Raw genomic sequence first — 27,552 nt, forward strand, 5'->3', positions numbered from 1 at the left:
GTTTTACTCAGCAGCCAGTCCGCGGCCGGAAATCCGGCTGTGGACGGCCCTGGCCTGGCCGGCTGCTCCACGGAGCCGCCGTGGAGCAGAGCCGGCCGTCGAGGATTCTGGGGGGGAGGACCAGATCGCCTCCCCCCCATCAAGTATTCCAGGGGGAGGGATGGAGCGCCTCCCCCCCTCCAGCGGATGCCGCCACCGGAACAAGGTAAGGGATTCGTACATCCCTAAATTTAACAGAAGACAGACTTGCTAAGATTTGTATGGAAGAACACAGATTATCTGTGCACAGAAACTTTTGGTTGCAAAAACTCTTTATTTTTTTCCCCAGATTTTGGATTCTCTGACCAGGCACGAAATCCAAAGCTGAAAGCTAGATGTAATATTTTTAAACAAAGAGTTCTTGACGTAGGAGCACAAACTGACATAACTGCTCATACATCATCAGAAACAGCATGATGGGAGCTAGTACCAAACAACTACACCAATATGAGAAATATTTGTCTGTTCCTGTGAAAATGGAATATGAGAAAGCTTTTCCACATCTGAGGCATAAACAATTGGATACTATGTTCAAATGGGGGAGATTTCATGGTATGCCAGTAGAAGATAGGTTCTGTGTTTGTGGAGAATCAGTCCTTGAGGACTTGGCTCATTATATTATTGTTGCATGTCCACCACTTTACTTTAACTTCAGTAAAGACTTGGCATGTATTTTTTAGTTCAGTTGTTTTAACTTTATGTATAAATTTTGACATTGTATAATAGCATTTTAAATTTCAACTTTGTGTCTTTTGCCATGATCTCTGAATTCAGCAACAAATGTATTACTTACTAGTTTTTTGTGCATATTGTCTGTGTGCTTTTATGTAAATGTCTTTTAACATTTATATATCGTGTTTTAATGTTTTAACTTTTGTAAACCACCCAGAGAGCTTCTGCTATGGGGTGGTATAGAAATGTAATGTAATGTAGTACTCTCTCTCTCTCTCTCTCTCTCTCTCTATATATATATATATATATATATATGCCCAAAGTGATCCCTAGAATAAACCCATAATATCTACTCCAAAGACAACACAATACTATATTTTTTGTCTCCTTATTAGCTGCTTCTTTTTGTTAAGACCAGGCTTCAAAACAATAATGTAGCATTTGGGGAGAAAGATACAACTGAGTAGCCCAGCACTAGAAACTAAGATAGAGAAAATCTCTACAGCTACCATGTATTTCCCTTTTGTGCTTAGGTAGGTTGGAAAAAAAGACAACCACACACAACTAAACATCAGCATACTGAAAGTGATAAACTTGGCTTCATTAAAACTGTCCGGCAACTTCCTGGCAAGAAAAGCCACCATGAGGCTGATGATGGACAGAAGGCCCATGTAACCCAGGACAAGATAAAACATGAGGGCAGACCCTTCATTGCATTTCACTATGATCTGTTTGGCTAGAGAGTGCATGTCTAAATCTGGGAATGGGGGAGCGGTTCCTAGCCACACTACACAAATGCCTGCTTGAATGAAGGAGCAGAAAAGAACAATGGAATTGGACAGTTTTTTCCCCATCCACTTCCTCATGCTGGACCCTGGTTTGGTGGCCATGAAAGCAAGAACCACAGTGATGGTTTTGGCCAACACACAGGAAACAGCCACTGAGAAGATGATGCCAAAAGCAGAATGTCTGAGAAAGCACGTCAGCTTCCCAGGTTGTCCAAGGAACAGCAAAGAGCAGAGGAAGCAGAGCAGGAGGGAGACGAGGAGGGTATAGGTGATATCCCGGTTGTTGGCCTTGACAATGGGGGTATCTTTGTGTTTAATAAAAGTTCTGAACACAAAGATTGTGACCAGGGAAAAAGAAATGGCAACCGAGGTTAAACTGATCCCTAAGGGTTCTTCGTAAGACAGAAAGGTTATCACTTTGGGGATGCATTTATCCTGATTCTTGGTTGGATATTGATCATCTGGGCATTTGAAACAGTCATCTGTATCTGGAAATAATAAAAAAAGAAAGAAATGGCCATTACAATGCTAGTTCCAATGTGAACTGACACTTCTCATGGGCACTTTTGATGTGGGAGTGTCTGCCCATGCCTGATTTACACTGCTTGGTGCCCTCAGTCAGTCTGGTTATGTGAAAAGGCACTTCAGTGTATATGTTCAGTTCATTACCTTCAGGAGCTCTAGGAAAGGAGATTATTATTTTTTAATCACAATGTAAATGTGTGGGCTTACGGTGCTCACAAAACACTGCCTACAACTATTTATTTATTTGGGATCCCCCCCAGTCAGATTTTTTCACCTCCTTGAAAATGTAACATGAGGAGGTTGCACACAACACCTCCATACAACTAGGGATGGCGGAGAATTTCTCCCTGAAACTTCGGGGGGCCGAGCGCCAACGTGTTTGGCCCCCCAAACAAGTTTTGGGGAGAAATCCTCCGAACCCCCCCATCCCCCGCACCCCCCCCCCGGGACGGGACTTACCTTCGCCGAATGTCCCTCCCGGTGGCGGGTCCAGCCGGCGGTTCGGCGGGTGTTCGAGCGGGGCGGGAGCGGCAGCCGATCTTTCAACCGGCTGCCGCCACCACCATTACAATAAAAAAAAAAAACGCCCCCTCATAGGCTACATGACGAATCACGTAGCCTATGACGGCTAGATTTGCAAAGTCAGCCGTGATAGGCTACGTCAATCATCACATAGCCTATCACAGGTGACTTAAAAAAAAAAAAAGTGCGTATGGATAATGGCGGCCCCCATAGGGAGCCGCCATTCCCGTTCCCTATTTGGTCGCTGTAGTCTACGTAAATCTTTACGTAGACTACATCGAAAATAAGGGCAACGTTATTTGCATTGCCCTTATTTTCGCCGTAGTCTACGTAAACATTTACGTAGACTACAGCGACTAAATAAGGAACGCGAATGGCGGCTCCCTATGGGGGCTGCCATTAGCGTATGCGCTTTTTTTTTTTTTAAGTCACCCGTGATAGGCTACGTGAAGATTTACGTAGCCTATCACAGCTGACTTTGCAGATCTAGCCATGATAGGCTACGTGAATCGTCACGTAGCCTATCAGGGGGCGTTTTTGGTTTTTTTTTAACTTTCGCGTTCGCGGCCGGGCGAGGCGGGAAGCCTCCTCCCCGGCCTGAATTTCGGCCGGGGCGAGGTGGGAAGCCTCCCCCCCCGGCCTGAACTTCGCGGAGGGAGCAGCGAAGCGCCTCCCCCCCAGCGCGAACGTCCTTCCACGACAGGTAAGGGACTTTCGTCCACCCCTACATACAACACACTAGCAACTGGGTGTCCATGTGATATGTCTGGCTGGTCATCAGAATTAGTCCTGCTTTAAAGGCTGTTTTAAACTGGAAAGGTTCCCTTTTCAAAAGCCCGAGAAATAGGTATGGCGGAGAATTTCTCCCCGAAACTTCGGGGGGCCGAGCGCCAATGTGTTCGGCCCCCCCGAACAAGTTTTGGGGAGAAATCCTCCGCACCCCCCCGCCCCCCGCAACCCTGCCAGGACGGGACTTACCTTCACCGAATGTCCCTCCCGGTGGCTGGTCCGGCCGGTGGTTTGGCGGGTGTTCGAGCAAGGCGGGAGCGGCAGCCGGTCTTTCGACTGGCTGCCGCCGCCGCCATTGCCATGAAAGAAAAAAAAAAAAACTTCCCCTGATAGGCTACGTGACGATTCACGTAGCCTATCATGGCTAGATTTGCAAAGTCAGCCGTGATAGGCTACGTCAATCGTCACATAGCCTATCACAGGTGACTTAAAAAAAAAAAAAAGCGCGTATGGATAATGGCGGCCCCCATAGGGAGCCGCCATTCCCGTTCCTTATTTGGTCGCTGTAGTCTACGTAAATCTTTACGTAGACTACATCGAAAATAAGGGCAACGTTATTTGCATTGCCCTTATTTTCGCCGTAGTCTACGTAAACATTTACGTAGACTACAGCGACTAAATAAGGAACGCGAATGGCGGCTCCCTATGGGGGCTGCCATTAGCGTATGCGCTTTTTTTTTTTTTAAGTCACCCGTGATAGGCTACGTGAAGATTTACGTAGCCTATCACAGCTGACTTTGCAGATCTAGCCATGATAGGCTACGTGAATCGTCACGTAGCCTATCAGGGGGCGTTTTTGTTTTTTTTTTAACTTTCGCGTTCGCGGCCGGGCGAGGCGGGAAGCCTCCTCCCCGGCCTGAATTTCGGCCGGGGCGAGGTGGGAAGCCTCCCCCCCCGGCCTGAACTTCGCGGGGGGAGCAGCGAAGCGCCTCCCCCCCAGCGCGAACGTCCTTCCACGACAGGTAAGGGACTTTCGTCCACCCCTACATACAACACACTAGCAACTGGGTGTCCATGTGATATGTCTGGCTGGTCATCAGAATTAGTCCTGCTTTAAAGGCTGTTTTAAACTGGAAAGGTTCCCTTTTCAAAAGCCCGAGAAATAGGTATGGCGGAGAATTTCTCCCCGAAACTTCGGGGGGCCGAGCGCCAATGTGTTCGGCCCCCCCGAACAAGTTTTGGGGAGAAATCCTCCGCACCCCCCCGCCCCCCGCAACCCTGCCGGGACGGGACTTACCTTCACCGAATGTCCCTCCCGGTGGCTGGTCCGGCCGGTGGTTTGGCGGGTGTTCGAGCAAGGCGGGAGCGGCAGCCGGTCTTTCGACTGGCTGCCGCCGCCGCCATTGCCATGAAAGAAAAAAAAAAACTTCCCCTGATAGGCTACGTGACGATTCACGTAGCCTATCATGGCTAGATTTGCAAAGTCAGCCGTGATAGGCTACGTCAATCGTCACGTAGCCTATCACGGGTGACTTTAAAAAAAAAAAAAAAGAGTGTACGGATAATGGTGGCCCCCATAGGGAGCCGCCATTCCCATTCCTTATTTGGTCGCTGTAGTCTACGTAAATGTTTACGTAGACTACGGCGAAAATAAGGGCAACACTGTTTGCGTTGCCCTTATTTTCGCCGTAGTCTATGTAAACATTTACGTAGACTACAGCGACTAAATAAGGAATGCAAATGGTGGCTCCCTATGGGGGCCGCCATTCGCGTATGCGCTTTTTTTTTTTAAAGTCACCCGTGATAGGCTACGTGACGATTGACGTAGCCTATCACGGCTGACTTTGCAGATCTAGCCGTGATAGGCTACGTGAATCGTCACGTAGCCTATCAGGGGAAGTTTTGTGTTTTTTTTTTTAACTTTCGCGTTCGCGGCCGGGCAAGGCAAGGCGCCTCCTCCCCGGCCTGAATTTCGGCCGGGCGAGGCGGGAAGCCTCCCCCCCAGCCTGAACTTCGCGGGGGGACCAGCGAAGCGCCTCCCCCCCACCGCGAACGGCCTTCGACGACAGGTAAGTGACTTTCATCCACCCCTACCGAGAAATGAATTGTGTGAAAAGGAGAAACAACCACACAGTCATTGTCCAACCCACAAAATTACAATCTGTAAAAAATGAATATTTCCCAGTTTTGTCTTTAGAGAAAGGCATGTTCACGCATGCATTTATCACACTGTATGTTTTCCTCATCTCTTGATGATTCTCAGCCGAGAGTGTGAAACCTGTGTTTTTCATTTTACTTTAGTTCTAATAGTTTTTTAATTGATGCATACTGCACTTTAATAATGTATTTCTGAGCTGCCCAGAGTACTAGCAAAATAAAGTAAACAAATAAAATAAATAAATATTTAAGCTGTTTCCATTGAAAATTATTATGCTTGAAGTTTCCATTGAAAATTATTATGCTTACACTTTTTTGGAATTCCCATTAAGGATTTGAGTGTAGAAATATTCCCCTAATCCTTTGGCAGCATATACATGTCTTAAACAACCATATCTATTAACCTATTATGATGAAATATTTAGTTTAATGTGTCACCCACCTTTTTGATTGGAAACCATCCCTTCCGCGCACTGATCACAATCATAACAACAAAATTTCTCCCTTTCTTTCTTTTTCTTAAGATAACCAGGCTCGCAGGAGTCACTACACACAGAAAGTGGAAGCACCTATCCATCAACAAGAAGATAGTATAGAATCTAGAAATGGTTGATATACCAATAAATAAATAAACGAATACATTTAAAAAGATCAAATTGACACAGAAGAGTACAGGGAAATTATGCATCGAAGAATCTGCTAGTTCTTTCCTGAGGATGGTAGATAACATTTCTGGAATAATTCCCTTGGCTGAGTAAAATGGGGACCAGAGAAATGAAATTGGGATGAAATTGTGATTGGAAGAACTGTGATAGCCACTGATTGTCCACAGTGTTGTTGTAGTCCATTAACACATTTGATCTAGCTCCCTCAAAATCCTACCCAAGGTTAATTGGGTAGATCGTAATTTTGCCATGTTGCACTTGTACAGAAAATATCAGATGGTTTTCAAATGTAAGGAATTAAGATATTTGGCAGTGGCACTTCAGTGTTACATCTCTCCTTAGCTCTTGAATGTAATTAATGACATATTGATATCCCATCGATGAATCAGTGTATCCAGAAAAGGATACTTCTAACCGGGAATGGGCAAACATGCAATCTTCAAGCTTATTGAGGGTCTCCAAATCCCTCATTGAAGCTCACTTCACCTTGTTTGCATTCTCAAAAGTGAGCATCTTCCTCATTTTTTGTTCTCCTCCCACACATGTAATGTGCTTTTTTTCCCCAATTGAAAATGTGAGTTTTCCTCCATAGGATAAAGTGTGGAAATACAGATTTGGGGGAGCAAATGCTCATGTCACTTTTGGACACAAATGCAGGTTTGGGAAATTGTGAACAATTCCTGAGAATGGTGTTCCTGCTTGCTTTGCTTTCACATTCAGGAGTGTGAGAGGGATGTGGCTGGATGATCTGCAATAGGGAACATAATTCCTGTACATCCCTACTTCCAACCCCAAGGTCACGTATCCTGAAAATGACACCCACCCACCCAATATGCTCTAATCCACACCTGGTTAAAACTTCTGTGCCACACAATCATATCTTCATTGATGGTAACTTCTTTTCCTTCAAGAGCACTGGGATCCACCCATCCAACTTTCACTCTCAGGAATGAGCTGTTTGGCGAAATGAGCACATTCATTATATCAAATCCAGCTACCAGTTCCCAGTTATCATTAAAAGACACTGTTTCTCCAGCAGAGTTATTAAATGCAATGCCTTGAAGAAATGGGTGGAGCTAGTTGAAAGAGAAAAAGGAACAAAGGAATAAGACAACGTATTAGAATCTTTATGCCAAGATTTACCAGTGTGTTTCTCTGCCACTCCAGTTTTTCAGATTTTCATTTAACTAGGGGTGCACGAAAGTCACTTACCTGGTCTCGCAGCTTTTCGTGGTGGGGGGGAGGTGCTTCGCTGCTCTCCCCCCGAAGTTCAGGATGGGAGGGGAAGGCTTCCTGCCTCGCCCGGCCGAAATTCAGGCCGGGGAGGAGGCGCCTTGCCTCGCCCGGCCACGAAAAAAAAAGTAAAAAAAAACCGCCCCCGTGATAGGCTACGTGACGATTAACGTAGCCTATCGTGGCTAGATCTGCAAAGTCAGCCGTGATAGGCTACGTAAATCATCACATAGCCTATCACGGGTGACTTAAAAAAAAAAAGCGCGTACGCAAATGGCGGCCCCCATAGGGAGCCACCATTTGCGTTCCTTATTTGGTCGCTGTAGTCTACGTAAATCTTTACGTAGACTATGGTGAAAATAAGGGCAACGCAAATAGCGTTGCCCTTATTTTCGCCATAGTCTACGTAATCTTTACGTAGACTACAGTGACCAAATAAGGAACATGAATGGCGGCTCCCTATTGGGGCCGCCATTAGCCGTACGTGCTTTTTTTTTTTTTTTAAAGTCACCCGTGATAGGCTACGTGACGATTGACGTAGCCTATCACGGCTGACTTTGCAAATCTAGCCATGATAGGCTACGTTAATCATCACGTAGCCTATCACGGGGGCGTTTTTTTTTTTAGTTTTATTGGAATGGTGGCGGCGGCAGCCGGTCGAAAATCGGCTGCCGCCCCCGCCCCTGACGAAGACCCAACGAACCGCCGCCGGGACCTGCTGCCGGGAGGGACATTTGGGAAAGGTAAGTCCCATCCTGGGGGGGGGTGCGGGGTGCGGGGGTGTGTGGAGAATTTCTCCCCAAAACTTGTTCGGGGGGCCGAACACGTTGGCGCTCGGCCCCCCGAAGTTTTGGGGAGAAATTCTCCGCCAACCCTACATTTAACATATACTGAGCCAGGAGATGAAGGTAAATGTAAATGAACACCCTAAGATGAAAACTAAGAAATGAGACTTGGCAGTAGTTGGTTTTAAATGAGTGTTTTACTGAACTTGTATATGGGTCTGCAGAGGATTACTGTTGAAAACAAAACAAAACAAAACTCCCTCCCTCCAATGTGAGTACCCTGGTGGACTGAGGCATGAGATTTTTTTTGGTCTTTCTAGGGCTTTACTGGGTGACCCCCAGCCAACCCACAGCTCAGGGCCCAAGGCTACTCTTCCTCTTACCCATGGCGACTCACAACTCTCACACTAATGTGTTCACCTCATTATTCTTAAGGCCCCATGACTTTGTGTGCTTGAGTCATGAGATTTGGCAATAGTTAGTTTTAAATGAGTAACTGATTTATTGAACTTTTCTAGTGGTCTGCAGTGGGTTATTGTTGACAATAAAACAAAACTCCCTCCCTCCAGTGTGGGTACTAGGACAGAGCATAGACCTCACGCTTCACTTTGGATGCTGATTCAGATCTTCCAAAGTAGTCTAGTGTCACTCAGATCAATTTGGACCCCATCCGCTTTGACTCGGATCCAAATCTGAAGCGAGATTCGGATATCTGAACCAGTCATTTTTGACGTTTCCCCATTGGCTTGCATTAGAAAACACAAATGGTGTTAACCTTTTCAGTTTTTATGATGGATATATGACATTTGGGGACCATGCAGCTCACATAGAGAGGAAATCCCACCTGCCAAATGTCAAACAGTTTGGCCCAGTAGTTTTTGTGCTAGGTGGAGTTAAATTTTCATTTTTTCAACAGAAAACTCTCAAAGCAAATAGCTATAACTCCTCACATTTTTCCACAGACGTGCTTGAAATCTAGGCACCTAGAAGCCCCCATGGAGGTGACTGAACCTGCCAAACTTCAGACACTTTGGCACAGCAGTTTTTTTGTGCTAGGTGCAGGTAAAATTTGATGTTTTCCACAAAAATTCTCAAAGCAAAGAGCTATAACATTTCACTTTTTTTCCACAGAAGTGCATAGAATTTGAGGAGCTCCCTGCTCCCATGGAGCAGATCTCACCTGCCAAACTTCAGACAGTTGGACGCAGTATTTTTTGTGACAGGCACATGTGAAATGTGCTCTTCCCAGAATGTCAAATCAAGCTCAGAAGGGGAAATGTAATCATAAAAGTTAGGTGTTGAAGTAGAGGAGGTCACTATCCCTAATATCTGCTGTAGGTTTCTTTGAAGTGCATAGAATAATAGAATAGTAGGGTTGGAAGGGGCCTATTAGACCATTGAGTCCAACCCACTGCTCAATGCAGGAATCAGTGCAAATAACCACCCTCCCCTAGTACTATTTTTCTATTCAGCTTCACAGTGGATGACTTTTGGATGAATTCAGAATAAATTACCTGTGAACACTGGCAGGAATGTGTTTTGCATTTTGCTTTTTCTCCCGGCAATCTGAATTCCGACTTGTGATTCATCCAACCCAGCGTTTCTCATGATGTACTCTGCATACAAGTTAAATAAGCAGGGCGACAATATGCAGCCTTGTCGTACTCCTTTCTAGGGATGTACGAAAGTTCCACCACGGATCTCAGTGATATCATCACGGAAATCAGTGGCGGAACACCCTACCCCCCCAGCCCACCCCCCGGGGATGGGACTTACCTGGGTCGGATCTTCCTGGTGGCGGCGGCTCTGGTAGCGGCTCCGGCAGCAGTTCGGCAGTGGTGGCTGAGGCGGACGGTCTTCTGACCGGCTGCCGCCGCCACCATTTCCAGGTTTGTTTGTTTTTTAAAAACGTGATAGGCTACATAAAGATTTACGTAGCCTATCATGGCTAGATTTTTTAAAAAACACCGTGATAGGCTACGTAAATGTTTACGTAGCCTATCACGGCTGATTTAAAAGAAAAAAAATGTGCATACGCAAATGGTGGCACCCATGGGCGCCGCCATTTGCGTTACTTATTTTGGCACATCTTAGTCTACGTAAACATTTACATAGAGTAAGACGGCAAAAATAAGGGGAACGCGAATAGCATAGTGTCTACGCTATTTGCGTTCCCCTTATTTTCACCATCTTAGTCTACGTAAATGTTTACTTAGACTACGACATGCCAAAATAAGGAACGCAAATGGCGGTGCCCATAGCTGCCGGCATTTGCGTACGCGTGTTTGTTTGTTTTTAATCAGCTGTGATAGGCTATGTAAAGATTTACGTAGCCTATCAGGCTGACTGCAGGGACGCAAACAGCGGCAGCTACGGCCACCGCCATTTGCATCCCTGCTAGCCAGTGGCCGGATGTCCGGCTGCTGGTGGAGCCGGCCGGCGGCTCCACAGAATTGCTGCGGACCACAGCCGGCCGGCCAGGATTCCGGGGGCGGAGGAATGGAGTGCCTCCCCCCCGGCCAGGATTCTGGGGGGAGGGACAGAATGTCTCCCCCCGCACCATCAGCATAATCCCTGAAAGGTAAGTCCCTTTCGTACATCCGTACTCCTTTCCCAATTTTGAACCAATCAGTTGTTCCATGTCCGGTTCTTACTGTTGCTTCTTGACCCTCATACAGGTTTCTCAGGAGACAGGTAAGGTGGTCTGGTATCCCCATCTCTTTCAGAATTTGCCACAGTTTGTTGTGATCCACACAATCAAAGGCTTTAGCATAGTCAATGAAGCAGGAATAGACGTTTTTCTGGAATTTTCTTGCTTTCTTCAAGATCCAGCCAATGTTGGCGATTTGATCTCTAGTTCCTCTGCCTCTTTGAAACCCAGCTTGTACTTCCAGTACTTCTCGGTTTGCATACCGCTGAAGCCTAGCTTGTAGGATTTTTAGCATAACCTTGCTGGCATGTGAAATGAGCACAATTGTACGGTAATTTGAACACTCCTTGGCATTGCCCTTCTTTGGAATTGGAATGTCAACTGAACTTTTCCAGTCTTGTGGCCACTGTTGAGTGTTCCAAGTTTGTTGGCATATTGAGTGCAGCACTTTAACAGCATCATCTTTTAGGATTTTGAATAGCTCAGCTGGAAGACTGTCATCTCCGCTAGCTTTGTTTTTAGTCATGCTTCCTAAGGCCCACTTGACTTCACTCTCAAGGATGTCAAGCTCAAGTTCAGTGACTGGACTATCATGGCTATCAGGGACATTAAGATCTTTCCTGTATAGTTCTTATGTGTATTCTTTCCACCTCTTCTTAATCTCATCTGCTTCTGTTAGGTCCCTGCCTTCTTTGTCCTTTATCATGCCCGTCTTTGCACAAAACATTCCCCTGAGATCTCCAATTTTCTTGAATAGATCTCTAGTCTTTCCCATTCTGTTGTTTTCCTCAATTTCTTTGCATTGTTCATTTAAGAAGGCCTTCTTGTCTCTCCTTGCTATTCTCTGGAACTCTGCATTCAGTTGGATATCTCTTCCCCTTTCTTCCTTGCTTTTCACTTCCCTTCTTTCCTCTGTAAAGCCTCCTCAGACAGCCATTTTGCTTTCTTGTATTTCTTTTTCCTGGGAATGGATTGAGTTGCTGCCTCCAATGCCTCCATAACAATGTTACAGACCTCTGTCCATAGTTCCTCAGGCACTCTGTCTATCCGGTCTAATCCCTTAAATCTATTCCTCACCTCTGCTGTATATTCATAAGGGATATGATTTAGGTCATACCTGAAAGGTTTAGGGGTTTTCCCTACGTTCTTCAATTTAAGCTGAAATTTTGCAAGAAACAGCTCATAATCTGAGCCACAGTAAGCTCCAGCTCTTGGTTTTACTGACTGTATAGAGCTTCTCCATCTTTGGCTGCAAAGGACATAATCAATCTGATTTCGATATTGAACATCTGGTGATGTCCGTGTGTAGAGTCGCCTCTTGTGCTGTTGGAAAAGAGTGTTTGCTATGATCAGCGTGTTCTCTTGACAAAACTCTATTAGCCTTTGTCCTGCTTCATTTTGTACACCAAGGCCATGCTTGCCTGTTATCCCAGTGATTTCTTGACTTCCTACTTTAGCATTCCAATCCCCTATGATGAAGAGGACATCTTTTGTCAGTGTTAGTTCTAGAAGGTGTTGTAGGTCTTCATAGAACCGATCAACCTCCGCTTCTTCGGCCTCAGTGGTTGGGGCATAGACTTGAATTACTGTGATGTTGAATGGTTTGCCTTGGATTCATACTGAGATCATTCTATCTTTCCCACCCTTTTGTTGACCATGAGTGCTACTCCATTTCTTCTAAGGGATTCTTGCCCACAGTAGTAGATATAATGATCACCTGAATTAAATTCGCCCATGCTTGTCCATTTGAGTTCACTGATTCCCAAGATGTTGATGTTCAATCTTGCCATCTCATGTTTGGCCACCTCCAGCTTACCTTGATTCATTGATCTGACATTCCAGGTTCCTAAACAATATTGTTCTTTACAGCATCGGATTTTCTTTTCACCACCAGACACATCCACAGCTGAGTGTCCTTTCAGCTTTGGCCCAGCCGCTTCACTCTTTCTGGCGCTACTTGGAAATACCCTCTGCTCTTCCCCAGTAGTATATTGGACACCTTGCGACCTGAGGGGCTCATCTTCCAGCGTCATATCTTTTAGCCTTGTGATATCTTCCATGGGGTTTTCTTGGCAAGAATACTGGAGAGGGTTGCCATTTCCTTCTCCAGTGGACCACATTCTGTCAGAACTCTCCACCATGACCTGTCCGTCTTGGGTGGCCCTGCATGGCATAGCTTATGGCTTCACTGAGTTACGCAAGCCCCTTGTCACACCACCAATCTGAGCCTCTGCAGTACATGAAGATTGTATGTGCTCCCCATAACAGATTACCAGCTCAGCCTGCACTGATTCCTTTACAGTGGTTGTGGTGCAAAGCCACTGCCCCAGCCCACCACAACCTAGGAGATGATCTGAGTAGTGCTGTTGCAGTGCTAGAAGACACAAAAAATTACAGCTCACCTTTTTTCAGGCTCCAAGTACAGAAGAAAGTGTAAACCCCCAGAAAGCTTTTTTCCCCATTATTTGGTACAGTTATTCATGGAAGACGCAGCTTCAATGTATTTCGATGTATTAATGGCAATTTGGCCTTTTTATTGTGCAAACGTTACCTGCCAAGGCTGGAGACCTTCATAGGTTTCACCATGCACTCTTGTTCTGTGTTTGGACATTGACAAGTCCATTGCATGCAAAGCATGCACCACAGCATGGACAGCATTATAGATACTGTAGCTATGGCCAGTCATGTGCATTTCAAAAATAAGTCCAGAAAGCGACTCCAGCCTCTCCTCTCCAGTACATGTTACATCGACCTCTACTGGCACACTGGGATTTGGAAATGAACAATCAAAGGCGTGTTCCCAGAACCCCTGACGAAAACCATCTCCTTGTGTGCAATACGGTTGTATGTTCTGAAGATACGTCTGGAAACCTAGATGTACATTTGAGTGAATTGCGAAAGAAATAGTCCCTTGGAATATTGGAAAATTCCTACGAGTTATAAAGCCTGTTACAGAAAAATCTATTTGTGCTGTCGTAATCCACACCTTTCCAACAGTTGTGTTTTTCATGTATTCAGGGTCTGCCAGAGGCACTAAGGTGCTCAGCCAAAGAAGAGTCATACTTTCACCATAGATAAGATATGTTCTGGCTTTTCCGTCCATTAAAGATGGATAAATATTTGAGGCCATCTCACTCAGCTCATTGATCAAAAGTAAAAGTCCTTGTTTTGGGATCCGTTGTGTGAAGGCTGAACAGATTTTATTCTGCGAAAGCAATGGCTCCAGGCTTTGCAAGAAATGGTCTCCAACATCATCATCCACAGCAAAGATCCCAACCCAGGTCCATCCAAAATGTTTAAGTAACCCAATAATCCCAGTGTACTGATGGGCTTCATTTGGGACCATGCGGTAAAAGGAAGGGAGCTGTGTTATATCACGTTTTTCTGCTGAAAATGAGCCAAAGGTAAGCTAGAATAGAATGTTCAGATATTATAGGGATGGGATAAAAAGGACTGACCTTGATAGATTAGAAAACTGGGCAGAAAATAACATAATGAAGTTTAATTGGGACAAGTTCAGAATTCTTCATTTAGGAAATAGGGATGTACAAAAGTCACTTACCTTTCCGCGGATTCTGTTCATGGGGGGGTGGAGGCGTTCCATCCTTTCCCCCAGAATCCTCAACAGGGGGGAAGCGATCTGGTCCTCCCCCCCAGAATCCTCAACGGCCGGCTGTGCTCTGCGGCGGCTCCGCGGAGCAGCCGGCCAGGGCCAGGCCAGAGCCGTCCACAGCCAGATTTCTGGCCGCGGAGGGCTCTGGGTAAAAAAAACAAACAAACGCGTACACAAATGGCAGCGGCTAAGGCCACCGCCATTTGCGTTCCTTATTTTTCTTCGTCTTTGTCTATGTAAATATTTACATAGACTATTATGGCAAAAATAAAGGGGAATGCAAATAGCATAGTGGGCGCTATTTGCGTCCCTTTTTGATTTGCCGTTTTAGCCTACGTAAATATTTACATAGGCTAAAACGGCGAATCAAAAAGGGATGCAAATACCGCCCACTACGCTATTTGCGTTCCCCTTTATTTTCACCATAATAGTCTACGTAAATATTTACATAGACTAAGATGAAGAAAAATAAGGAACGCAAATGGCGGCGGCCATAGCCGCCGCCATTTGCGTACGCGTTGTTTTTTTTTAACCCAGACCTGATAGGCTACGTAAGTCTTTATGTAGCCTATCACATCTCTGTAAAAAAAACACACACATACACACAACAAGACTGCAAATGGTGCCGCCTGGAACATCCACCCCAGGCAAGTCTCATCCCGGGGGGGATCAACAGGGGGGCGGGGGGGCAGGCCGTTCCGCCACAGATTTCAGGGGGCCAAATTCACTGGAATTCAGCCTCACCAAGATCCATGGCGGAATTCTCTGACATCTGTATTAGGAAAGAGAAATCAAATGCAGAGGTATAAAGGAAGTTACCAGGCTTGACAAAAGTGTGTGTGAAAAGAATCTTGGTGTTGTAGTTGATCACAAATTGAACATGACAAATCAGTGTGATTTGGCTGCAGAAAAGGCAGATGCAATGTTAGGTTGCCTCAGTAGAAGTATAGTTTCTAAGTCATGTAAAGTGACAGTTCTGCTCTCCTCTGTTTGTTAGATCTCATCTCTAATGACTTCAAGCAGGTTTCGTATAAATTGGAAGGAGTTCATAGACAGGCAACAAACAAAGATGATCAAGGAATTAAAAATGATGTCTAATGGGGAAAGCTTGAAGGAATTGGGTATTTTAGACATGAGAGGACTGACGAGGGATATGATAGCACCTTTCAAGTACCTGAAGGGTTGTCAAACAGAAGAGGTCCAGAACCTGTTCTCTATTGTCCAAGACTGCAGGACACAAAATAACAGGCTAAAGTTATAGGAAGGCACATATGGCTTGAACATCAGGGAAAAACAAACAAACACTTTCTAATTATCAGAACACTCTGACAATGGAATCAACTGCCTAGGGTGTGCTCTCCATCACTGGATGTGTTCAAGCACAGCCATCTGTCAAGAATGCTTTAAACTGGCTTTCTGCACCAAACAGAGGTTTGAACTCAGTGGTGTAAATTGCCCCTTCTGATTCTCTGATTCTAAATGTATTTCATTTATTTTACTTCACTTACAATCATTTGTATCACATGTTCCTGCCAAAAAAATAAAGCTATCTACACTTACATAGAATTGTAGTTACGAAATAAAATAAATGTTTAAAACACATAAAGGAGATTATGTGTTTCTATGACACCCCCCCCCCCCAGCAAAGGTGAAGTACAGGCTGAAGGGTCAGGATTGCAGCTTGAGATTGGTAGGCATATGGTCAAGGAACACCTAATTCCTTTGAATGAGTTCAAATCTCCAGGTCCAGATGAACTGCATCCTAGAGTAATAAAGGAACTGGCAGAGAAACTCTCAGATCCGCTGTCTATTCTCTTTGAGAAATCAAGGAGGACGAGTGAAGTGCCAGATGACTGGAGGAGGGCTATTGTTGTCCCTATCTTCAAAAAGGGTAAAAAGGAGGAACCTGGGAACTACAGACCAGTCAGTCTGACATCAATCCCTGGGAAAATTCTGGAGCAGATGATAAAGCAATTCATCTGTAAGCACCTTGAAAACAAAGCAGTGATTACTCGAAGCCAACATGGATTTGTCAAGAAGAAATCCTGCTAGACGAATCTGATCTTATTATTTTGATCAAATAACCTCCCTTGTGGACTGTGGGAATGCTGTACACATAATATACCTTGACTTCAGCAAAGCTGTCGAAAAAGTGCCCCATGATATCATGTTGAGCAAACTAGCTCAAAGTGGGCTAGAGGAAGCAACGATCCGGTGGATCCACAGTTGGCTACAGAATCGGACTCAAAGAGTGCTTATCAATGGGACCTTCTCAAACTGGGGAGAGGTAACGAGTGGGGTACTGCAGGGCTCAGTCCTGGGCCCAGTGCTCTTCAACATTTTCATTAATGACTTGGAGGAGGTGCAGGTGCTGATCAAATTTGCAGATGACACCAAATTGGGCAGGGTAACTAGCTAATACTTTGGAAGACAGAAACAAAATTCAAAGTGACCTTGATAGACTGGAGTGGTGGACAGAAAACAACTAGGGATGTATGAAACTCACTTACCTTTCCGCGGATTATGTTGATGGTGGGGGAGGAGGTGTTCCATCCCTCCCCCCGGAATCCTCGATGGGGGGGGAGGCGATCTGTTCCTCCCACCCAGAATCCTCCATGGCCGGCTGTGCTCCACGGCAGCACTGCGGCAGCTCTGTGGAGCAGCCGGCCAGGCCCAGGCCAGAGCCGTCCACAGCCAGATTTCCGGCCGCAGAGGGCTCTGGGTAAAAAAACACCCAAAAAATCGTACGCAAATGGCGGCGGCTATGACCGCCGCCATTTGAGTTTCTTATTTTTGGCCGTCTTAGTCTACGTAAATATTTACATAGACTATGATGGCAAAAATAAAGGGGAACGCAAACAGCATAGCGGGTACTATTTGCATCCCTTTTTGATTCACCGTTTTAGCCTACATAAATATTTACGTAGGCTAAAACGGCAAATCAAAAAGGGATGCAAATAGCGCCCGCTCTGCTATTTGCATTCCCCTTTATTTTCGCCGTCATAGTCTACGTAAATATTTACGTAGACTAAGACGGCCAAAAATAAGGAACACAAATGGCGGTGGCCGTAGCTGAAGCCATTTGCGTATGTGGTTTGTTTGTTTTGTTTTTTTACACAGCCATGATAGGCTAAGTAAATCTCTCCGTAGCCTATCAGGTAGGGATGTCAGAGAATTCAACCATGGATCTTGGGGAGGCCAAATGCCAGCGCATTCGGCCCCCCGAAATCAGTGGCAGAACATTCTGCCACCCCCCCACCCCCCCTGGGACAGGACTTACCTTGGGCGGAACTTCTTGGTGGCGGCATCTCCGGCGGCAGCTCTGGCAGCAGTTCGGCGGCGGCGGCTGCGGCTGCAGCGGCCTGTCTTCTGACCAGCTGCTGCCGCCGCCACCATTTCCAGTTAAAAAAAAACAAACGTGATAGGCTACGTAAAGATTTACATAGCCTATCACGGCTAGATTTTTAAAAAACACTGTGATAGGCTATGTAAATGTTTATGTAGCCTATCACAGGTGATTTAAAAGAAAAGAAAAAGACGCGTGTACGCAAATGGTGGCGCCCACGGGCACCGCCATTTGCGTTCCTTATTTTGGCTACGCTATTTGTGTTCCCCTTATTTTCGCCGTCTTAGTGTACATAAATGTTTACGTAGACTAAGACGTGCCAAAATAAGGAACGCAAATGGCAGCACCCATGGGTGCCACCATTTGCATACGCTCATTTTTTTTCTTTTAAATCAGCCGTGATAGGCTATGTAAACATTTACGTAGCCTATCATGACTGACTGCAGGGACGCAAATGGCGGCAGCTACGGCCGCCACCATTTGCGTCCCTGCTAGCCAGCGGCTGGATGTCTGGCCGCTGGCGGAGCTGGCCGGTGGCTCCGCAGAATCCCTGCGGAGCAGAGCCGGCCAGAATTCGGGGGGGAGGGACGGAGTGCCTCCCCACCACCACAAATGTCACCCTTTGAAAAGGTAAGTGACTTTCGTACATCCCTACTATCACGTCTTGTAAAAAAAACACAAAATGACAAGACTGCAAATGGTGGCGGTGGCAGCTGGTTGGAAGACCAGTTGCCGCCGCCAAAGCCAAAGCCACTGCCACTGCCGGAGCCGCCGCCACCCGGAACATCCACCCCAGGTAAGTCTCGCCCCGGGGTGGGGGGATCCGCGGGGGGCGGGGGGTGGCAGGCCATTCCGCCATGGAGTTCGGGGGGCCAAATGCACTGGCATTAGGCCTCACCGAGATTTGTGGTGGAATTCTCTGACATCCCTAAAAACAACCGAATGACATTTAGTTTGGAGAAATGCCATGTTCCTCACCTAGGAAAAATAAACCAAATGCACAGTTACAAGATGGGGGATACGTGGCTCAACGACACGACAAGCGAGAAGGATCTTGGAATTGTTGTCCATCACTAGCTGAATATGAGCCAACAATGTGATGTGACTGCAAAAAAGGCAAATGCCATTTTGGGCTGCATTAAAAAAGCATATCTTCCAAATCCCGGGAAGTACTAGTTCCCCTCTCCTAAGCACTGGTTAGGCCTCATCTGGAGTACTGTGACGAGTTCTGGGCACCACACTTCAAGAAGGATGCAGACCAACTAGAGAGGGTTCAGAAGAGGGCAACAAAGATGATCAGGGGACTGGAAACAAAGCCCTATGAAGAGAGACTGAAAGAACTGGGCATGTTTCCCCTTGAGAAAAGAAGACTGAGGGGAGATAGGGTAGCACCCTTCAAGTACTTGAAAGGTTTTTACAGAGAGGAAGGCCAGGATCTCTTCTCGATCATCCCACAGTGCAGGACATGGAATAATGGGCTCAAGTGACAGGAAGCCAGATTCTGGCTGAACATCAGGAAAAACTTCCTGACCGTTAGAGCAATACGACAATGGAACCAATTGCCTAGGGAGGTGGTGGGCTCTCCCACACTGGAGGCCTTCAAGACGAGGCTGGACAGCCATCTGTCAGGGATGCTCTGACTTGGATTCCTGCATTGAGCAGGGGGTTGGACTCGATGGCCTTGTAGGCCCCTTCCACCCCTACTATTCTATGATTCTATGAGATAGTGACAGGTTTGTTTTTTTAATGGAGTGCATGTGGATTTATTATGCATGTGTATGCCAGTGCCTTCTTCACAAAATAATAATAATGAAAAAAACTCAAAAAGGAGATTTTACATTATAATCTTCCTGCACTCCCTAGTAATAACAAGATTAGGAACTCCATCTTGAAACACAATTCTGTGCATATGTTGAAGATAGTAAATCCTAAAACAGAAAACTAACAAAACCACGAAAAAAAAGATTTAGAAGACTTCAACACAGTGAGACTACACACCAAAAGTACTCCCAAAGCTTCACATTTTCCAAGGAGACTTTTCTAGTGGATCTAACAGGTAACAGAATTTCCCCTACTGAAATTAAATTGCTATCTAAAGGCCTTAATCTCTGCCCTACACCTAGAGAGCATGATCTGTCCCAAATGAATGCTGATGTTAAGGCGTTTGAGAGAAGATGCAGGTTAAAAGCATATTTCCATAATGATATCAAAACCCATATTTTGAACCCATGCCATCATCCCCTCTCACAATTTCTGCCCATAAAAACCTGGACCCCAACCCAAATAGAAAGTCAGTACCAGAAACCTTCCTTAAATGGTTTAAAAAAGGATGGATGCGTACAAACCTGGACGTGTCTTTTACAATCTAAAAAGTGAAGAAAGAGAGGCTCTCAGACACTTCATATTAGAAAAGAGCCATTAAACCAGCTGATAAAGAGAGAGCTGTTGTTGTGATGAAGACTGAGGATTATATTTCTGAAGTTCTGAGACAACAAAATGACAGCACTACATACAAACACCTTGATGGCGATATCAGAGCTGACCTTTTCTTTTTTTTTTTTAAAGCAACTTTATCCATAAATTCTTGCAAAAAACCTTACTGGACAAAGAAATTGCTGATCTTTTAATTAACCCCACCCCTACAGCAGGAAGATTTTACATGCTACCAAAGATCCATTAAAAACAACAACAGCAGCATCAAAGCCTATTCTTTCATACAACAACACTGTCACTGAAAGAATTTCACTATATATTGGCTCTATAATTCAACCACTACTCCATAAACTTCCTTTATATATTAAGGACACTACAGATTTCCTTATGAAGATTGAAAAACTAAATCAAGAACATCAGTAATACTATCATCACAACCTTTGATGTTGCTTCTTTATATGCCAAAATACCCCACAAAGATGGCCTCTCTGCCTTACCATATTTCTTCAACAGCAGAACCACTAATTAACCTAGAGCTGGAGTCTCAACATCCCTCGCTAAGTTGATACTCACTTGTAACAATATCATGTTCAATGACAATATAAGTATTTACAGCTCCAACGTACAGCGATGGGAACACATATGCCACCATCATATGCCAATCTATTTCTAGGACAGCTCAAGGCAACTATCCGCAGAACTTCTACCTACAACCTAGCATGTAGTGGCTTTACATAGATGACATTTTTCTCATCTGAGATTATGGAAGGGATAGTTTGGAGATTTTTTACCAGGTTTATAAACACTATCCACCCAACAATAAAATTTACCAGTAATACCACAACTGAAAACCCAAAATTACCTTCCTCGATATCCTCTTAACCAGTGAAAACCATCAAATTGTCACAGATTACATTGTGAACCTACTGATTGCCACCTGTACCTTAATTTCCAGTCATGTCATCCAACCCATCTAAAGAAGAACATTATGTATAGTTTGGCTCTTAGAATAAAACACATTTGTTTGTAATAACACAGGAAACTTCTCAAGATGTAATGAACTTAAAGAACATCTCCAACAATGTGGATACCCTAGTCACATCATTGACTACGACATCAATCAGACATCAGTCAAATCCAGAGATACCCTTCATTGAGATGAAAAGGCTAACTCTTTGAAAGAAAATCACATCCCATTTGTTGTGGACTACCATCCTGCGGCCCCTGATTACCACAACACAACGAAACATAGTTGCCCTATTATATCCTATCGTGTTCTTTTAATGGAAGCCATTAATTCTCCACCTTGCATCACATTCAGAAAACCACCCAATCTGCGTAAATTGTTAGTTAAGGCTGCACTTAAAAAAGATAATTGCAACCCAGAATCATACCATGGCAAATCAGTGTGTTGCAGTTACCTCCAAGAAACCATTTGCTTTCAGGAGCACAGTTATTAACAAAACTTACTGCATTATGCAATCATTAACACACACTTCTACTAATGTGTTTCTTTAATTGAATGTGAAAGGAATAAAGAAAAAAAGGATGTTGTATGCAATGTGTAGGGGAAACTACAACGGACCTAAGAACAAGATTCTATAACCACAAATCTGTTATGCATACCAAAAAAATGGAGTAACCTGTGGGAAGATATTTCAACTCACCATCACATAGTCTCTTGGTTATGTTGTTGCTTCCAATAGAACAAACAAAAGATGATGACATGCTTGACAATGGGGAAAAATTATGGATCTATAGACTGAGAACTTTTAGCCCCAATGGCCTTATTCTGGAGGACAATCCGTAGGCATTATACCACTCATACCTCTCTGGGGTTTTTTTTTGGTGTGGGGGGGGGGTCTCCTAAGGAGTTTTCATTTCCAGGCATTCCAAACTGCCACTCCTGATATCCTGATATCCATTTAACAGCAGAGGTATCGATGAGGGCAGAAGCCAAACAGTTTAGCTTAAATATATTTTTGAATACTCTGTTCTTCCTACCTTTGACAGACAGACAGACACACACACACACACACACACACGTAACTTGAATTTGGACATAATTAAAATGAGATTTAATTTAAGCAATAGAATTAACAAAGTTAAAACCAATGACTCTATTGGGACTGTGGTCCAATTACTGGGGCACAGTCACTGTAGAGAAACCTGCTAGGAACCCCTGATGCTTTCTAGTAATCCCTGTTCTCCTGGCTGGTTTGAAGGCATTCTCCATTTAGCTTTGTTTGTTCTTTGTTTGTTTTTTAATGTCAAATAAGTGTTTGTTTGTGTTCTGAGTCATACTCGCTCCACTTTTGGAGCCCGAAAATTAGTCCCAAGATGAAAACAAGACAACTTAATTTATGTCCCAATGTATCCTCCCCTCTATATATCTTACCTGTGGAATCTTGAAGAGACTTAAGAGGTCTGCCATGCAGAAAGAGATATCATAATTCATTCCCCCAATGACAGCTATGAGATTTTTCTGGGTGTGACACACATAGTTGGGGAAAAATCTATGTGAATTGAAAAGCAAGTCAAGAGTGGTGCGATAAGTCATCCTTGCATCATAGTAGCTATCAACGATGTGGAACCCCAATGTCACATTTGGGAAGACCTTGATGTTCTCATTGGCCTCATTAACTGCAAATGCCAAAGTAAGAACATGCTGGTAGGACTTTGTCACCACACTGCAAAGAGAATTATATGTTCTTTTAGAGGAGAATTGTAACATAGATGAAACCTTTTGATTACACTATTGGTCCATCAAAGCTTAAGACAAAGCAATCTAATCTGGAAAGCATCCCATAAATACAGTATACGCTTCCTGTCATCATTGTTAGAATGAAGCTCTGGTGGGCTCTCCCACACTCGAGGCATTCAAGACAAGGCTGGACAGCCATCTGTCACGGACACGGATGCTCTGACTTGGATTCCTGCACTGAGCAGGGGGTTGGACTCGATGGCCTTGTAGGCCCCTTCCAACCCTACTATTCTATGATTCTATGATTCTAAGCAGATCAAAACTCACAATGCCAGATGATTATAGAGAGAAGCCACCAAGGAGATTAGAGACCCAATATGAAGAATCCAGCTGTGTACAAGAGAAAACAAAGCAGCAGACAAGGATGTGAGATTCAGAAAATTCAGTTTGGGGTAGTTTGAAAATGTGGAAAATCAGTGATGCTATCGTATGTAAAGCAGCCAAAGTACAATTCTGGGTGATCTAAATGAACACCTTAAGTGGCAATTACTAGACTATTGGCCCATTTCACCTATGCTGTCTAGCCTAATTAACAGAATCTCTCTCCAATGTTTCTGGCAAAAAAATAAGTACATCTTTCTTTCCCTGGAGTTTTTCAATGGTCAGGAACTAAAGCTGAGCACACCAATGTGCAATGTGTGTACTTCACCACTGAGCAATAGCAATTTCTTTCCTTTTTACCTGTTGCAGAGCAGTGGATTTTCTTCTCTCCTGACACTCACCTTGATAAATATTTTTAAATCACTTTTAGTTTGCATCTATTAAAACATCATCATCAACAACAACTTCATCAACAAAGAGAGGTGTGTGTGTGTGAGAGAGTGTGTGTGTGTGCCTGTCCACTGATTCCTTCTCTTCTCAGTGTATGCATTTCTTAATCTCCTGCAGAGATGAACTTTCATGTTGTTGACTGAAAATGTGGTACATTGAAAGAAAACTGTAAGCTCTACCTTCCAAAATATGGAGAGTTGCTTTTTCCGGAGAAGGAACCCTTGGCAAATAGTGAACAATGGATTAAATGCATAGGTTCCCTTCCTTCAATGAATGAGCTTCTGCTGTTGGGGGATGGTGGCCTTCCTCTGACCTCCCTCCAGTGGAGGAGGCTTCATTTGGAGGGGAGGGGAACATTGAACTCCAACCCTGCCCAAAAGCACAAGTTGAACAAAATGTCAATAAGTGAGAAAGGAGCACTGATGTCTTTATAGTATACTGCTTATGCATATGCTTTTAGGATTCTCTTTCTTGCATTACAAATTATAACGTTTCCAAGCTCTCATGGGAAGGGGGAAAATATCCTTACATTGGAAGATCAAAGCCCATCTCCTTGGAAGGGTGTTGCTTGAAGGATACCATTGGGAAAAAGTAAATGATCTGAGAAGAAATGCCACCAATCAGGAGGTCCCCAGGCTGATGCCACTCATGAAGAATACAGAAGGTATCTTTCGAGGGGCATTTTGTGTTATCTATTTTGCATGCTATCTGAGGCAAAAGGAGCAACAACAACACTAACACCACTGTCTGAGAGCAAATCTTCTCTCTAGAAGCTGATGTTGCTGGGCCCATCTAAAGAAGCGTCACTGGCATCAGCCAACTTTGGACAAACTACATTGGATGGCAGAAGACTCTGCCGTTACATCAGGTCTAGAGGAGTGCATCCACTTTAAATTTAATATCAACACATTTGGGAAAGCACATCTTCTATGTCAAGCAACACATGCGGATTAGAAACAAGATTTATGCAATGCATCTTACAAAGGCCTGCCTGCCTCTTGCCCCCAATCCTAGCTCTGAATGGAAAGGTGGAGGGATTTATAACCACATCCTGAGCTGGCTGAAGAGGGGTTGCCTTTTCTCCTCCATTGTGCAGCTGCTAGAGGAGAAAGAGAAGGAAAATCAATGACAAAGGAAATTGATGACAGTGATACAGATAATTGCAAGGGAGATAATTACCATGCTGCAAAGCCTGGTCTCCAAGGGAAAACCTTGGTAGAAAATGGATTTGTTCTACCCACCTTTGGTCTTTAGTGGCACATTAAGTGGGAGGAAGGTTCAGGTGACCACCGTGAATAAACACCAGCAGGAGTGCTAAGCCCTAAGGTGAAGCTGGAAGTAATGATAAAGTCTCTGGTCTAGAACTAGGAATGATACAAAGCATGGATTTCACTACCAAAAGACGTTGTGATGACCACCATCCTGAATGATGGTTTTAAAAGCAGATTAGACAAATTCATGGAAGAGAAGCTATCAATGGCTTGCTGCTAATCATGATAGCTATACATTACTTCCAGTATCAGAGGCAGTTGTCTCTTCATATCCGTTGCTAGGGAACATGAGTGAAAGGAGACTATTGCAGGCTGGCTGGCCGGCTGGCTGGCTGGCTGGCTGGCCGGCGGGCAGGCTGGCTGGCTGGCTGGCTGGCTGGCTGGCTGGCTTGCTTGCTTATTTATTTATGTATTTATTTATTTATTTATTTGATACTCCACCTTTCTGCCCCAAAATAGCACTCCAGGTGGATACAATAGCATCTAGAATGAAAATGAACATATTACTTTCAGCATAACATAAAAACAGATACAAACACACTTCAAAACAATATAGCAGTTGGGATTGTTTAGTTGGGGAAAGAAAGGTGAGTAAAGGGGATGGGGACAGCATCATGATGTGTACAAAATTATGCATGGTGTGGAGAATGTGGATAGGGTGACATTTTTCTCCTCTCATAATACTAGAACTTGGGTTCATGCCATGAAGCTGATTGGTGCGTGATTCAGGAGAGAGAAGAGGAAGGACTTCTTGACACAGCGCATCGTCGGTCTATGGAATTTGCTACCACAAGATATATTGATAGCCACCAATTTGATGGCTTTGAACAAATTCCTGGAGGCGGGAGGGTGCTGTTGCACTCATGTCCTGCTTGTGGGTATCCCATTGCTGGACTAGATGGACCCTTGGTCTGATCCAGCATGGGTCTTCGTATGTTCTTAAAAGAAATAAACAGGAGCTACCAATTAAACCCCCCTTGAGCAACAGACCAGCCTATATGCCACAGGCCTGCCAGAGTAAAAATAAGTTTGACTGCTTCTGGGGGGACAACAGAGAGGGTGGGGCTACCTAGCCTCCCTCAGCATTGAGAGCACACTAGGAAGGTTCTGGGAAAGGCCACGGAGATAGCTCTATGTTTCTGGTACCAAGAGAAGGGCTTCCCCAAATATCTTAAACCCCAGGCAGGCTCATACGTGAGAAGGCAGCCTGGTCCAAAGCCATATAGTGCTTTGTTGGTCAAAACCAATGCTTTGAATTGTGCCCAGAAAAAGCCTGGAAGCCAGTGAAGCTTTTATAACAGTGGAATCATATGTTCCCTATAAATGGCCCCTGTCAACAGGTTGGCTGCAGCAGAGCTCTTCTTATGTTCTTAATTTGTCTCCCCTTCCTTCCCTAGGAGAGAGATAACGACTGTCAATGAAGGGCCTTTCTTATAGGAGAATCTCCCTTGAAATTGTTGTTTGAATGCATGTGGAAGTCAGGTTTGGGTTCGGATTCTTTGAGAGATGATTGGATCTCATAAGCTTTTTTTTTCTTACATTAACAGTTTAAATATCCCCCACCACCTTGGATTTCTTTTAGGAACAGTACCCTTTTCTACTAAACCTTCCATGACAGTGACCTAGGGATGTACAAAAGTCACTTACATTTCCGCGGATTATGTTGATGGGGGAGGGGAGGCGTTCTATCCCTCCCCCCGGAATCCTCAACGGGAGGGGAGGCGATCCGTTCCTCCCCCCCAGAATCCTCCACAGCCGGCTGTGTTCCGTGGCAGCTCCGCAGAGCAGCCGGCCAGGCCCAGCCAGGCCACAGCCATCCGCAGCCGGATTTCAGGCCGCGGAGGAGTCTGGGAAAAAACAACAACCTGCGTTCACAAATGGCGGCGACTACGGCCGCCGCCATTTGCGTTCCTTATTTTTGGCCATCTTAATCTACATAAATATTTACATAGACTATGACGGCGAAAATAAAGGGGAACGCAAATAGCGTAGCGGGCGCTATTTGCATCCCTTTTTGATTCACAGTTTTAGCCTATGTGAATATTTACGTAGGCTAAAATGGCGAATCAAAAAGGGACGCAAATGGCGGTGACCGTAGCCACCGCCATTTGCGTACGCGGGCTTTTTCTTTTTTTAAAACCCATCCACGATAGGCTTTGTAAATCTTTACGTAGACTATCACGTCTTTGGTTTTTGTTGTTTTTTTTTTTTACAAGACTGCAAATGGCGGTGGCGGCAGCCTGTGGGAAGCCTGTGCGGCAGCCCCCGCCGCCGGAGCCGCCGCCACCCGGAAGATCCGCCCCAGGTAAGTCTTGTCCCGGGGGGATCCGCGGGGGGGGCGGGGGGCCAGGCCATTCCGCCACGGAGTTCACGGCCGAATGCATTGGCATTTAGCCTCAACGAGATCCGTGGCGGAATTTTCTGACATCCCTATGTGACACTCCTTAGAAATCTCACAAACTGTTATCTAATCCCCCTTTATCACAAGAATGATTCTCTATAATTTTAGAGCTGTTTGGTTCCTATGTAGGTGTTATATGCTGTAAATTACACCATTTGGACATCCTAACATAATCATTTTGGACCCCC

At 44.8% G+C, this 27,552-nt stretch overlaps 1 protein-coding gene across 1 annotated transcript; it reads right to left on the bottom strand.

The window, feature by feature from the left end:
- Positions 1 to 303: 303 nt before the first annotated feature.
- LOC146342906 (vomeronasal type-2 receptor 26-like) lies at positions 304 to 14,111 on the bottom strand. The gene is made up of 4 exons (XM_084806352.1): positions 13,317 to 14,111; positions 6,946 to 7,173; positions 5,875 to 6,001; positions 304 to 1,987 (listed from the first exon to the last, which is right to left on the bottom strand). The coding sequence occupies exons 1-4, from the start codon at positions 14,109 to 14,111 to the stop codon at positions 1,083 to 1,085; spliced, it is 2,055 nt and encodes a 684-aa protein (XP_084662478.1). The 3' UTR covers positions 304 to 1,082.
- Between the last annotated feature and the right edge of the window lie 13,441 nt (positions 14,112 to 27,552).

This window comes from Heloderma suspectum, chromosome 6, assembly GCF_057233095.1.
Source record: "Heloderma suspectum isolate Gila_16-S chromosome 6, 16-S_ref, whole genome shotgun sequence".
Classification (NCBI taxonomy): Eukaryota; Metazoa; Chordata; class Lepidosauria; order Squamata; family Helodermatidae; genus Heloderma; species Heloderma suspectum.